An 11,899-nucleotide genomic window follows, 5' to 3' on the forward strand; every position below is an offset into this window, starting at 1 on the left:
CACCACGTCCAACCTTTCCTTAAACATCCCCAGCATGGAGCCAGAGGCATCATGGCCTTTGCTGGGGGGTGAAGCAGATGGCTGTCTTACATGTTGCATCCTTAGAAAATTGCTGAAGAATTGGAAATTTCAGAGAATTGCAGGGGTTGGAAGGGACCTCAAGAGATCATCGGGTCCAACTCCCCTGCCAAATCAGGTTCCCTAGAGCCGATAAAAATTTCCTATTGGCAATGCTCACACCCCATCCAGACCGCGGTCCTTGTTGGATAAAGATAGCAGGCTGCATTTTTGCTTGCATTAGGGCCTGTTTCAAGCACGAAGAACAGCTTCCCCCGGGAGCATCAGGCTCTCCAGTCAATGCTGGCCCAGGCTGGCATCGTGCTGCTGCCTCTCCCAGCCTTGAGCACAGCTGCTGTGGCCAAACTGCTCTCTGCAATGGTTGTCCTCCACCAGCCAGCACCCAGGGCAGCGGGTGGACAAATCCAGAGGAGCTCTGTGCTCCTGTGATTAGCCCTTGGTGAGGGGTAGGCACTGCAGAAATGAGATTGGAGCCCAGTGGCTTATTTGGGGATCTCTTCTTGCTGCAATCAAAGCCTAGCCAGCTTGTTGTTTCCACTGCAGTTTAAGTCTGCCGTGCTTTCCAACTGCAGCAGGTGAATCCAGCCTAGGCAAATAAACCCAGCAGAAAACCTGGCTATTTTGGGTCTGTCTGAGAAGCTGAGACCCTGTGGGAGAAGGCTGTGTGAGGCTGGGGGTGGTGTGTGACTGCACAGATTTCCAGGCGCCTGAGCTTAAGCAGATGCAAAAAAAAAGTTTCTTGACAGAAGAAAAGAAAAAAAAAAGAAAAAAATAAAAAAGATAATAAAAGCTTCTTGCTCTCGGTAGAAGTAGAACACAGCTGCAGGCTGCCAAAGTGGTCATCCGCTAATCAAAACATCTGTCTGGAGGAAAAATCGCTGCTTACATTGAGCATCGCGCCCCGCTGGAGCTTGGCAGATGCTTGGCTGAGCTGCAAGAGGCTGCGGGCCAGGACACGGAGCCAGGGCTGGGGGTCCCAGGGGTGTCGGAGCAGGCTGCTGGGTCAGGAGGACAGACTGCCTGCCCCACCTCCTCCGAAGATGCTGCTCCACGAGCTGTGCCCTGGCGTTGCAGCGATGTCTGCTGGGGATGGCTCTGCAGGAGCGGGGGTCCTGCGGCACGGTGGGGAGGAGCAGGGCGGGATGGGCTGGAGAGCAGAAGGGGGAGGACGGGGCCAGGAGAAGCGTGCACATCTCTCGGGGTGCCAGGAGTGTCTCTGGGGTCCTCTGGGTGTGAGAGGCTTTATCACAAAGCTGCATCGCTCAGTAGAAATTTCTGCAGGCATTTCAACCCAAACCTATCTGCTAATCAAAGCAAGCACGGGCCAAACTTGTTAATGAGCTATGGGCAAGACGGAGCACAGGAAAGGGAGATCCACTCCACAAACCACCCCGAGGTGAGCTCTAAGCCCTGTGGAAGTGGGCACAGGCTGTGCTCGCTTGGCCAAAATCTGCAGTGCTCTGTTTTAGAGAGTTTTGTGGGCACGTCACGTCGGCCTGGCCCTCACAGCTGTGGGGATGTGAGCAGATGGATGGGATGTCCCTCCACACCTCTACGTTTGGTCAGCCACGTTCCTGCCCCTGGAAAGGCCCTTCCTGGGGGTTATTCCTCTGGGGACAAGGGGAATAGTTGAGACGAGTGCCCTTCAGAAAGGGAACTGCCTTTTCCTAGCGAGAGGATTTTGCAGGATCCATCAGCCCCTTTGGGTCAGGTCCCAACACCCTCCTGCCACCCTCAGATGAGGCGAAGGGACAGAGGGAAGGGTGCACATCCCCAGCTCCCCACCTGAGCTGCTCGGAAAGCCGTGTCGGGGATGGCTGCTGGGCACAGAGCCCTTCCCCTACCCACCCCAGCAGCGCCCAGCTCCGACCAGCTTTCCCCATGCACACACCTCCCCCTCAGGTGGGCAGAGGAGGATGGAAGAACCAGGACGTGCACGCCTGGCGCGCACTTCTCCTCTCTTTTTGCTGCAAACCAAGGGATCAGCGTCCCTGCAAACCATCCCTCGGGGCTCGGTCTCATCAGCCTCTCGGGACTGCTCCCATCTCCTCTCTACCCCACAGATCTCAGGGAATGGAAACAGGGCAGGGGGCACCACATGAAGAGGGGATGGGGAAGAGGAAGAAGGTAGAGAAAAGCCTGCTGGGCTTCTCCACACCCTCGGGGGGATGCGCACAGGGGTGGGATGACCCCTACTTGCCTGTTTGCCACGCAGCCGCTCCTGGAGAGCCGATCCAAGGACGGACGAAGCACTGGTCCGACCCATGGCAGATGCTCCATGGGGCTGGGAGCGGTGGCAGAACTTCTCTGTGAGAGACCCCCGGCTCACACCACGTCCACACCATCCATGGGACTGGTGGTTTCGAGCCTTACGCCCCCCAGGATGCCGGAGCAGCCTGATTTTGCAAACGGTTTTTAATGGACTTTCTTTTTTTAATCGCGCCTCTGTGTCAGAACTGGCTCCTCTCTTCCCCCCAAGGATTCCTTGCTCTATTTTGGATATCGGCACGATCCATCGGGGAGGGGGGGCAAGCTGCACTTCCCAGACAACCTGGCCAATGAAAACAGCACTGAGGAAGGCGAGAAACCCGGAGAGAACCCAGACACAAAACCCAGCAAAACCCACAGGCTATTAACAGCTGTCATTAAAATCAGCTGCAGTGGCTGTGAATGGGTTGTTTCCACTAGGCAAACCACCAAATTTTGGGAAACGGCTGAACAAACTGGCTTTGCAGCGATCTCTTCTTTTTGTGATGAGAAGAAAAATTTTCAGATTAAATGTGTTCTGTTCCAGAGAGCCCCGACCCTCTACGAACCTACTGAGTCGTGTCACCGAGGATGCGACGTGCTCTAACGAATGAAGACCTGGACAGGGACTTGCGGGTGACTCTGAGGAAGCTACTTTCTCATTCTGCCTCAGCACGTTCAGTAGGGATACCGAAATGTGTCTGCCTTAGGAGATAAAATGATGTATAAGAAGCAAGATTTGTTTCTACACACTCCTGAGGCTTCCCGTAGGGTGTATTTTCCATGCATTTCGTGGAGCAGACCTGCTGGGTTGCCATTTATCGCCCTTCAGCCGTTGCAAGGACCCCCCCCCCCAAAACCTCTGTGGGTAATGCCACGACGTGGTTTTTGCAGTAGGGAGGGAAGGGACGCTGGGTCTCAGCACCCTCGAGGCTTTCAGTCGGTGCCTCGGCTGCGCTCGCAGGGACGGACAAACGCAAGCCGACATCCGCCGAGCGCGGCGCACGGCCCAGAGGCCGCCCACGTGCTGGTGATGTTGTTTACGAAGGAAAGGCTTCGTGGGGCTGCTCTAAGCCCAGGTCAAGGCAGAGGATGTTTACCAGCCTTCAGACCAAGGTGGCTGAGGACACGATGCTGTATGAGCAAGGAAGGTGCCTCAGGATGCGGGTGCCCATTGCCCCAGCGCCGCTCGTGGGCATCGCCAAGGCTCTGCAAGTGCTCTGTGCTCCTGGCAGAGGGAGAAAACCCCGTGGAGGGCTGCAAGTGTTTGGGACAACGGTCTGGGCCTTAAGCAGGACTCTGCAAGTGCCTTGTCTGCCCTGGGGCCAAGCCATGCCCCTTATCCTACAGCTGGCAGAGCCCAGGGTCATCCTGGGGGCTCTCTGAGGACAACCAGGACAGACACCTACCCCACTGCCCCTCCGGCAGGTGTGCTGCAGAATCAGGCCTGCCCTTTGCATACCAAGGGGATACAGAAATGAGGAAGCCCTTGCAGGTTTGTCAGACTTCTCCCTCACCAGTTTGCATTTTGCTGTCTCCGCTGTCCTCCAGCTAAAGGCAGGGGAGAGAGGACAGAGCTGGAGGAGGTCAGGTTGGGGCTGGGGAAGGAGAGGACAGATTTGGGGTTAGCTGGAGCGCTTTGAGCTTTAGGGCAGGGCTTCATCCTTTGGCAGAGAGTGCATCTGAAGTACCTGACTGCTCTCTGCTAAGTGAGCTTCACTTCCTATTCCTACAAAAAGGGAAGTTGCTTTTTTAGAAAGCTGCTTGCCATCCACCGCAGAGGTAGGAAGGAGGAGCTACCACGAGGTGCAGCAAAGGCTTAGAAATAAGGCTGCCAAGTCATCCTGGGAAACAGGGTGACAGCACGGCAGCTCCAGACAGAAACCTGCTTCTGATTTGAGACACGCTCCCAGTTCTGACAGTGGGGAAACCCAGCAGCTGCAGCCAGGCTGCTGCAGAGACCCTTCCAGTGACGGCAGCAGTTAAAGCAGCTCAGAAGCGAGGAGTTTAAATAAACAGATTAAACATGGTGCAATCTACCTACTGCATCCCAGGGAGGTTTTTAGGTGCCTAGAGCTGTGACCCTGAGGGGAGAATCAGCCCTTCATCCCCATGCCTCCTCTGTTGCCTCCAGACTGGGAATCTCCTGGCCCTGAGACGAGACCCAGAGTGGAGAAGTCCAGGCAGTGAATGCCCTCCTGTAATCTGTCTGCTCAGAAATCATGAAGCACCAGCCCATGGGTATCCTTTAGAAGAAACTGGAGGGAAGTCACTGCAAAAGCATGCGATAAAGGCCACTGAAAAGAGAGGAAGTCTCGTACACAGCTCCCGGGTCACTCCAGATGGGCTCCACCTGCCCCCAGCTTCCCCAGCCCGAGGGTGCAGGCTGTCATCTCCCCCGCTCCAGCAGGGTCTGGCTGGCAGTGGTCCCACCTTGCTGCCACATGTCGGCCTCCAGATGTTCTCCAGGAGCTTTGCAGTGTGCAATCCCACAGCTGGATCATCTCTGCTACCTGTTACAATCCCCCGTAAGATGTGCATTGAGCCCAAATGTCCAGCCCATGGGGTAAAAGCCCGAAGAAAGACCTCTAGGACTAACCACAATCCCTGGACATGGAGAGGGTCCGAAAAATGCTGCTGGTTCCCTCTGGATGACCCCAAGCCCAGTGGGATGGCCACCCGGCCATACACCCACACTGGTGGCCCCACTGCACAGCCTCCTTCTGCAGCAGAGCCCACCACATTTTATCCGCTTTACACTGAACCCAATAAAAGTGTTCCCGTTAAGGTGGCTGCTGCAGAAGGGACTCCGGCTTCGGTCTGAAGCCACCCAGAGGGATGAAGGCACCTCCACTTTCCAGTTGGCCCCAGGGGCTGCTTTCTACACCCCTGCAGTGCAAGCTAGGTAGCTCGTTCCCTCCAGACCTCATTCTCATAACCTGCTCATGATTTTCCCCTCCCATTCCTTGCCTGTTAAGAACGAGTACCCTAATTTACCATCTGAACCTCCCAGCTGCCATTCCTCTGGCAAATTAAAAGCTAATTTAAAGCACTGGATTGCTGCTGGAGGAGGGTGCTGATGCATTGTAACCAACCCTCCGGCCTCCATTTTGATGGCTGAGGCTTTCTGAGCTCTAAGGCAGCATCTCTGCTAGTGAAATAGTGTCAGGTCTCCATCTCTCCCCCTTCAAAATAAGGTGCCTGCATCCAAACTCCTTGTTAGGGCTTTGCAGGGCTTTCCCTTGTTTAGCTACTGGTATTTATTGCTGAATCCTCTGGGTTAGCCCAAGGGACTGGGAAGAAAATGCAGCAGTGGCTTTGTTTGACGTTTACTGGGGGGTATTCTACTGGTAGGGACGTGCTCTCCTCCCCAATCCTCCCTGCCAGGCTTCCTCCACACCATGCCTGTTGCTGCTACTTGCAGCAGCTGAAGCCCTGCCTCACTAGTATTTTCACCAAATGCTGGAAAAAGGATATTTTCTGACGCAAGTTTACTCTAGTAATGTCTCAAACAGCTCTGGTCTTCCTCCTGTGAGTCTCAAATGCTGAAGGCCAAATACGTAAGAGACAACTGGGAAAAAAACTCTGTGATAAAAGTCAAGGTAAAGCTTTTGTACCAATTTTTCTATTTGCTTAGTATGACCTTGTTTCTCCCTCCTTCCATCACGTGTTGCTGATGACGCCTTGATTTTTCCGTAGACCGCTTAACCTGCATTCGAAGCCCATTTCTCGAGAATCGTGCACCCATTTTGAGATGTTCTGCCCCTAATTTTCTTGTTTCCAAGCCATTCACCGCAAGCAGTTATTCACATAAACACGGACGCCATTGTGGCTTGGGTCTTGGGCAGGCACCAACCTGATCTCAGCTAAGTCCTGCAACACCTTGGCTCCTCTGCCCGTGGCATTTTGTCAGGGTTTTCCTTTTTCCCACCACAGGCTGCACTGAGCAGAGAGATACCCTCCTGTGAGGCCACCTGATGTAATCTGATGGTCCTTCACCACTTGCCACCATAACCTGGGGAAGAAGAGACGTCTGAGAAAAGAGGAGGCTGCGACCTTCTGCGTACGAGGAGATATTTGCAAAGTAGGAAACGGGGACCCCGGTGACTCGGATGCAGGGTCAGTCGCCTCATTTGCCTCTTGGCCATAATGCAAATGGCACCAAGAGTTTGTTCACCCCAGCTTCCTCCACCCAGAGTTGCGTATTCAACCATCGGTAAGGCGGCCCAGACGCCCCAGACAAATTAATAATTTTTCACTCTTCTCCTCTTACTGGGTAGCAAAGGACTCATTTGTAAACCCCATGTGTTTTCTATTTCTGCTCTGTCTCCTACGTGCCTGACATGCAGGACACAAGGAGTCCTGCACGCTGCTTTTTGATCAGCAACAGATTTCCCACTTCCCAGATGAACAGAAGTCATCTGTGAGATCCAGTCAAGTTCAACGAATTATTTCATAAGTAAATAAAAGTTTGTCGGGGAGGAAATCCACAGAGAGGTTTTGAAAAGCACATTTCACTTCGGAAAAGAAGTACATTTTACAGGGTCGCAGAAATGTAGGGCTGGCCCTCAGGCAGTCATCTAATCCGCTTGGTGGACATATATTTTTCTGGGAGGTGACCTAAATGGTGCTTACTGTTGGAAATTCCCGCTGTTCCCCAGTCTGTCCCAGCCCTCCAAGTTCCATAGGCTTAAAATGACTTCTTAATGATCAGCACTTCTTAATGATCAGCACGAATTTCCTTACTGAAAGACCTACAACTGCGTGTCCGGCCCATGGTGAACACAAAGTTTATTCCCTTGCTTTTTGCAGGGGCTCCAGCAAATCAAGCACTACTACTTCTTGCAAAAATTCCCCATTGATCACGCTGTCCACACCTTTGCTCAACTGTGTTCTTCTTTTTTAGGCCTTTTGAAATTGGGTTTGGGAGCTTGAATAGGCAAACCCGCAATGTTTTCCAAGTTAAAACTGACCGACATTAACAAAGGCAAAATTACTCTGTAAAACCCCAGAAACATTGTTCTCTAGCTCAGTTGCAACATTTTCTTGGAAGCAATTATAGTTATAAATCTATTTTTTATTTCAACACAGGGAACTGCTCTCTTTTGGGGTTTGTTTTTTGGGGGGGGAGAAAGGGGGGATTTTTTTTGGCTGGACAGTGAAATGAATTCAAGTGGCTTTACCCCTGATATGGAAGACAGAGAGACCTCTGAGAAGCACGGGGCTTGTTGAATATGAAATGCTAGAGGCCTGGTTTATGTTCCTGGTTTATAAGTTGCACTTTAACATTTATTTTTAAACCAAAACCATGACCTGTATATCCTGTTTCATATAGGGATGTACTTTCTTTTGAGTTTCATGGTGACATCTGATGGTGCAGCCAATTCTTCCACAAGCAGTGGGACCCTGAGGCTGTAATCTGTTGCCAAGACCTCTGAAAAGGGAGAATTGCATCCAATTTTATCCCCTCTACTACCTCTAATCTCTGCTGTTTGCAACGCGGTACAGATCTAACGAGAAAGCTGAATTGCAGCACATTAAATGAATCAGTAAGTGGAGACTTTGGGGTTGCCTGTGGTTCCAGCAGGATTTAGCCCCAGGGCCCTTGCAAAATTTTTGCCCGTGATTGAGCCCCGTGGGTCTGCAGGAAACGATTGACTACAGGGGAGCTCACCCACATGGAGTCAACGCTTGGTTGCCTCCTTGAGTCTCATCAAGCATGAAAGAGCAGCAAGGAAACTCCCTTTTTAACACAGAGAGAATGGAAAGACTGATAGTAAGGAAGGAAGGCAAATAACGACATAGTAACAGTGTGCCCAAGTGCTCCTACTCTGCCCAACACAGTGCCGTCACTCCCGTGAAATCCACAGGGGCCTGTTTCCAGATGACAACGGGGTATCGCTGGTGAAAAATATCCCCTTTCCAAAAGTCTTCTCTGAACTTGAAAACAGCCACAACACCTGCTTGGACTTTGATGTGTCCGTAAAGGTTTCAAGGAGAATTAAAGGCTGAAAAGTCAGTCGAGGAAAATCACAAAGCAGAAATAAAAGAGCGGATCTCCTTGTCTGAAATGGACTTATGGCCCAAATTGTGTAGAAGTAGGATGCTTTTTTTATTATTATTTTTTCTAATGCTCAGCTTGAGATATCATGGGCTTATTTAACAGGGGCTGAAGAGCACCCCACCTCAACTGAGAACAGTAGAGCCCAGGGTAGAAGTGCATACAACAACACCTCTTGTCTAATAAGCAGAATGTGGAAAGTCATTATAAAAACAGAAAAAAAAAATAGTAACACCACCGCAGAATTTTCACTTAAATACGTCTTGTGTCTTTTCTCCTCCATCAGAAAATTTGGCCTTTGGCTTTTTACCTGTGACCCCCAAGGTGTAGTGATAGCTCTGTTTTGGCAGAACAAAACAAGAATGGGCCGAATTATTTTTTTTTGACAGATTCTTGTGCATCGGCATAATGATAGTGCTGCAGGAGGTCTAGGAGAAAATACAAAATGTGGGCAAAAGATCACAAGTTCGGCAGCCCTCAAATCTTCTGACAAAAGTTACTTAAGCCTTGAGATGATGACTAATGAAGTATATTAATGAGGATGCCTTTACTGGCCTGCAGCATTCTTTTTTCCTCCTTAATTTCTAGCCGGCTTCTCTTCTCCATCTCACACTAGACCCGGGACCACGTGTGAGTGTTGTGTGTAGCACTGTCAGCAACTTCGCTGCGGACCATATACACACCTTGTCCCAAACCTACATTTTCAGGGATCCGTAATAAATTCAATTTCACGGCAGCCTTACAAGATAGGAAACAAAGCCCCCGTTTCACCAGGGAGGTAACTAAAGTGCCACAAAAAGCATTGACTTGCCAGGCATCACCGGCCACGATGCCCTGATGCAGAACGCCCCATGACACTGCAACTGCTTTTCCTCCCCAGAGATCACACCGTAAGCAAGGTGGCCTCTGAGAGATCTAGGCTCCAAGTCGGAGCACTAGGGAAAAATTTGAGCCTGGCCTATGTTATAACCGAGAGTGAAAGTTATGGAGGTTTGAGTAGGTTCTGCATTAGTGGGGATGGGAAGTGACCAGAGAGAGAAGCATTAAGCCTGTCCTTCCTATAACCCCTTTTGGGGTTCTCCAGCTTGCCAGAAGCTTTGTCCACATTAAGCTTCTGTTGGTTTTACCAGCTTAACTGGAGGAGCTTGTGAAAGCAGAATTATTATCTCCGAGGAGAAAAATATCTCCAAAATGATCCAACCCATCTGTGGGGCAAAACAAAGCAAAGATCTGCAGTCCCAAATGTGCTTCTTGGCAGAAGGCAAATTAAAGGCTCAACCCTTCCCTGCACCGTACGCAGCACCCAGCAGTTCGATTCAGCAGCCACCGCCTGGAGCCTGAACATCCAAACTTCCATCTCCCTTTGCTGTTTAGAGGGCTTTGATCTACTTTTATGTTTTTGGTTTCTTTTGAAGAGAAGGAGTTTGATCAGTGCCCAAGAGAGAACATGCCAGGTCAGCTTCTCACTTAGAGCACCAGTCCCGCTTCAGAGGGTGCCCGGATTTCAGAAGATACACCCTGCCAGAAGGAAAGAAAGAAATGCACTCTGTCCTGATCCATGGCAGCAGCACGGCCAATTCCCTTCAATATCCTGCCACACATCTTTGAGGGCTTAATCACCACCAATGGCTAGACAGTAACCAGATGCATAGACAATAGTCAGAGATGGACCAAATCTTGGGTGCTCTAAGTGCATGCACCCAATGAAGAGGAAAGCGATAAATAAAGCAGCAGGAATGAAGCAAAGGTTTTGAATTTGAAAAAAAAAAAAAAAAAGTGTTTGCTCTTACCTGGTGATTCCTCTGTTCGGATTAAACCATAGCCCACTCGATCCTAGTTGTCCACCACAGTCAAAAAATCCCTTGCAGGGTGCGTACTTAAGAACATAAGCTCCCCTTGATAAGTTTTAATCCTTAAAGCACGTAGAAAGAGAAACCCTAATTCTTCATGGCGTTGTCAGTTGACTGCTGTTAGTGGTTTCCTGTCGACAACAGCTGAATGACAAATCGAACTAGTTTGTTACACTTATAGCAATTAAAGGGCTGGTAGTGTAACCACACGGCTCCTCTAGTGCTGACGTTGGAACAGTGGCTACCTTAGAAGAACTGTTATCCACAAAGGCTCAGCAGGCTATAAAAAGCACTGTCCCTCTTCAGCTGATGCCCCAGACCACTCTCATTCAGGCTGGTGTGAAGACACCCATGAAGACACAGGGTATAAAAGCTGGTTTGCAAAGGGGAGGAGAAATACGGGTCCTGAGTTTTCTAGATTGGCCCGTTCACAGCTAAGAGCACGCTGGGCCAATAGCAGGGATGGAGATATTTATTGCATGCGCTTAACCTTTGGGAGAGTTTATCTCCAGTCAGGTTCTAGTCTGAGCAGTTTCCCCTTTTGTAATCATCTAGGTTACGGTGCCGTAATCTTACTCACTTTCCATTTGAGGTTCTGCTTCTTCTTAAAATCTCATCTGAAAGAGAGTGGTCGTGTTCGTCCTCAGATCTGTCTGCGTCTCAGCCAGCTGATGTCATTAGGGCATGGAAGAAGAGATGCCAGAGACAGATGACAGCACATCCTGTTATCTCTTTATCACTTCTATGTAAGATCTCGTATGATCTGCCTTCCCTGTATTTTTTGCCATTAGCAACTTGCTATATTGCAAAAAGTTTTTGCCCACCCAGTGCTCATCTGGAGTTGCAGTGGGCAGGGATCAGCTCAGATCACACCGTGCTGGGGTGTTTCACTGCCTGCGGCCTAATGCTGTGAAACGTGATTGTTCTCATTTCCACCCTCACCAGCAGAGTTTCAGACCTACCAACCTGCCTGGAGACCAGGAAGCTGATGTGCATCGCCACGTGATTCTGTGGGATTTTGGATAAAACCGCTGCTGAGTCAAGGCAAGGTAAACATTTCCCAAACATTTCCCAGACAGCAGGGATCCTGCCTGAAGCTGGATCTTCAGTGGGCTGTTGATCAACTCTTTCTGTTTTGGGGAATTACAGATTTATGCAAGAGAAGTTTAAACCTTGGGTCTCGGTCCTGCACTTTCAGGTAGCACCGCTGGCTGAGATAACATCCTTTTGATGATGGCTATCTGGGGGTTGGAGACAGCCTCCAGAGTATGGGTCTGTCAGAGTATGGTTCATTCACTAGAATCAAAGAAGTACTCGGGTTGGAAGGGACCTTAAAAATGACCCAGATCTAACCCTCTGCCATAGACAGGGATGCCACCCACCAGATCAGGTTGCCCAAGGCCTCACCTAACTTGGCCTTGAACACCTCCAGGGATGGGGCACCTACAGCTTCTCTGGGAAATCTGTGCCAGGGCCTCACCACCCTCTGAGTGAAGAATTTCCTCCTAACCTCTCATCTAAATCTGCCCTCTTTCAGTTTAAAGCCATTCCTATAATCTGCTTGAGCAAAAAGTTGTTCTCCGTCTTTTTGTAAGCCCCCTTTAAGTACTGAAAAGCTGCAATGAAGCTGAAAAAAAAAAAAACCCTGCAGAATAATCTAACA

General features: G+C 50.2%; 1 protein-coding gene and 1 long non-coding RNA gene across 3 annotated transcripts in view; one reads left to right on the top strand and one right to left on the bottom strand.

Moving 5' to 3' along the window:
• Positions 1-10,324, bottom strand: part of BLK (BLK proto-oncogene, Src family tyrosine kinase) — a 41,920-nt gene extending 31,596 nt beyond the window's left edge. Inside the window, exon 1 of one of the 2 annotated variants that reach the window (XM_013184413.3) lies at positions 10,177-10,324. Coding sequence is in view for 1 of the 2 variants with exons in the window: in XM_013184414.3 (XP_013039868.2) it covers positions 2,279-2,358 (80 nt within the window). In the remaining variant the exon portion in view is untranslated. Of the gene's footprint in view, positions 1-2,278; positions 2,544-10,176 lie in introns of those variants that run through there. The other variant, XM_013184414.3, reaches the window with a different exon arrangement.
• Positions 5,433-6,351, top strand: LOC106038140 (uncharacterized). Its single transcript, XR_001208422.3, has 3 exons — positions 5,433-5,522; positions 5,841-5,927; positions 6,262-6,351. It is a non-coding gene; the product is annotated as an uncharacterized lncRNA (long non-coding RNA).
• Positions 10,325-11,899: the final 1,575 nt, after the last annotated feature.

This window comes from Anser cygnoides, chromosome 3 (assembly GCF_040182565.1).
Source record: "Anser cygnoides isolate HZ-2024a breed goose chromosome 3, Taihu_goose_T2T_genome, whole genome shotgun sequence".
Classification (NCBI taxonomy): domain Eukaryota; kingdom Metazoa; phylum Chordata; class Aves; order Anseriformes; family Anatidae; genus Anser; species Anser cygnoides.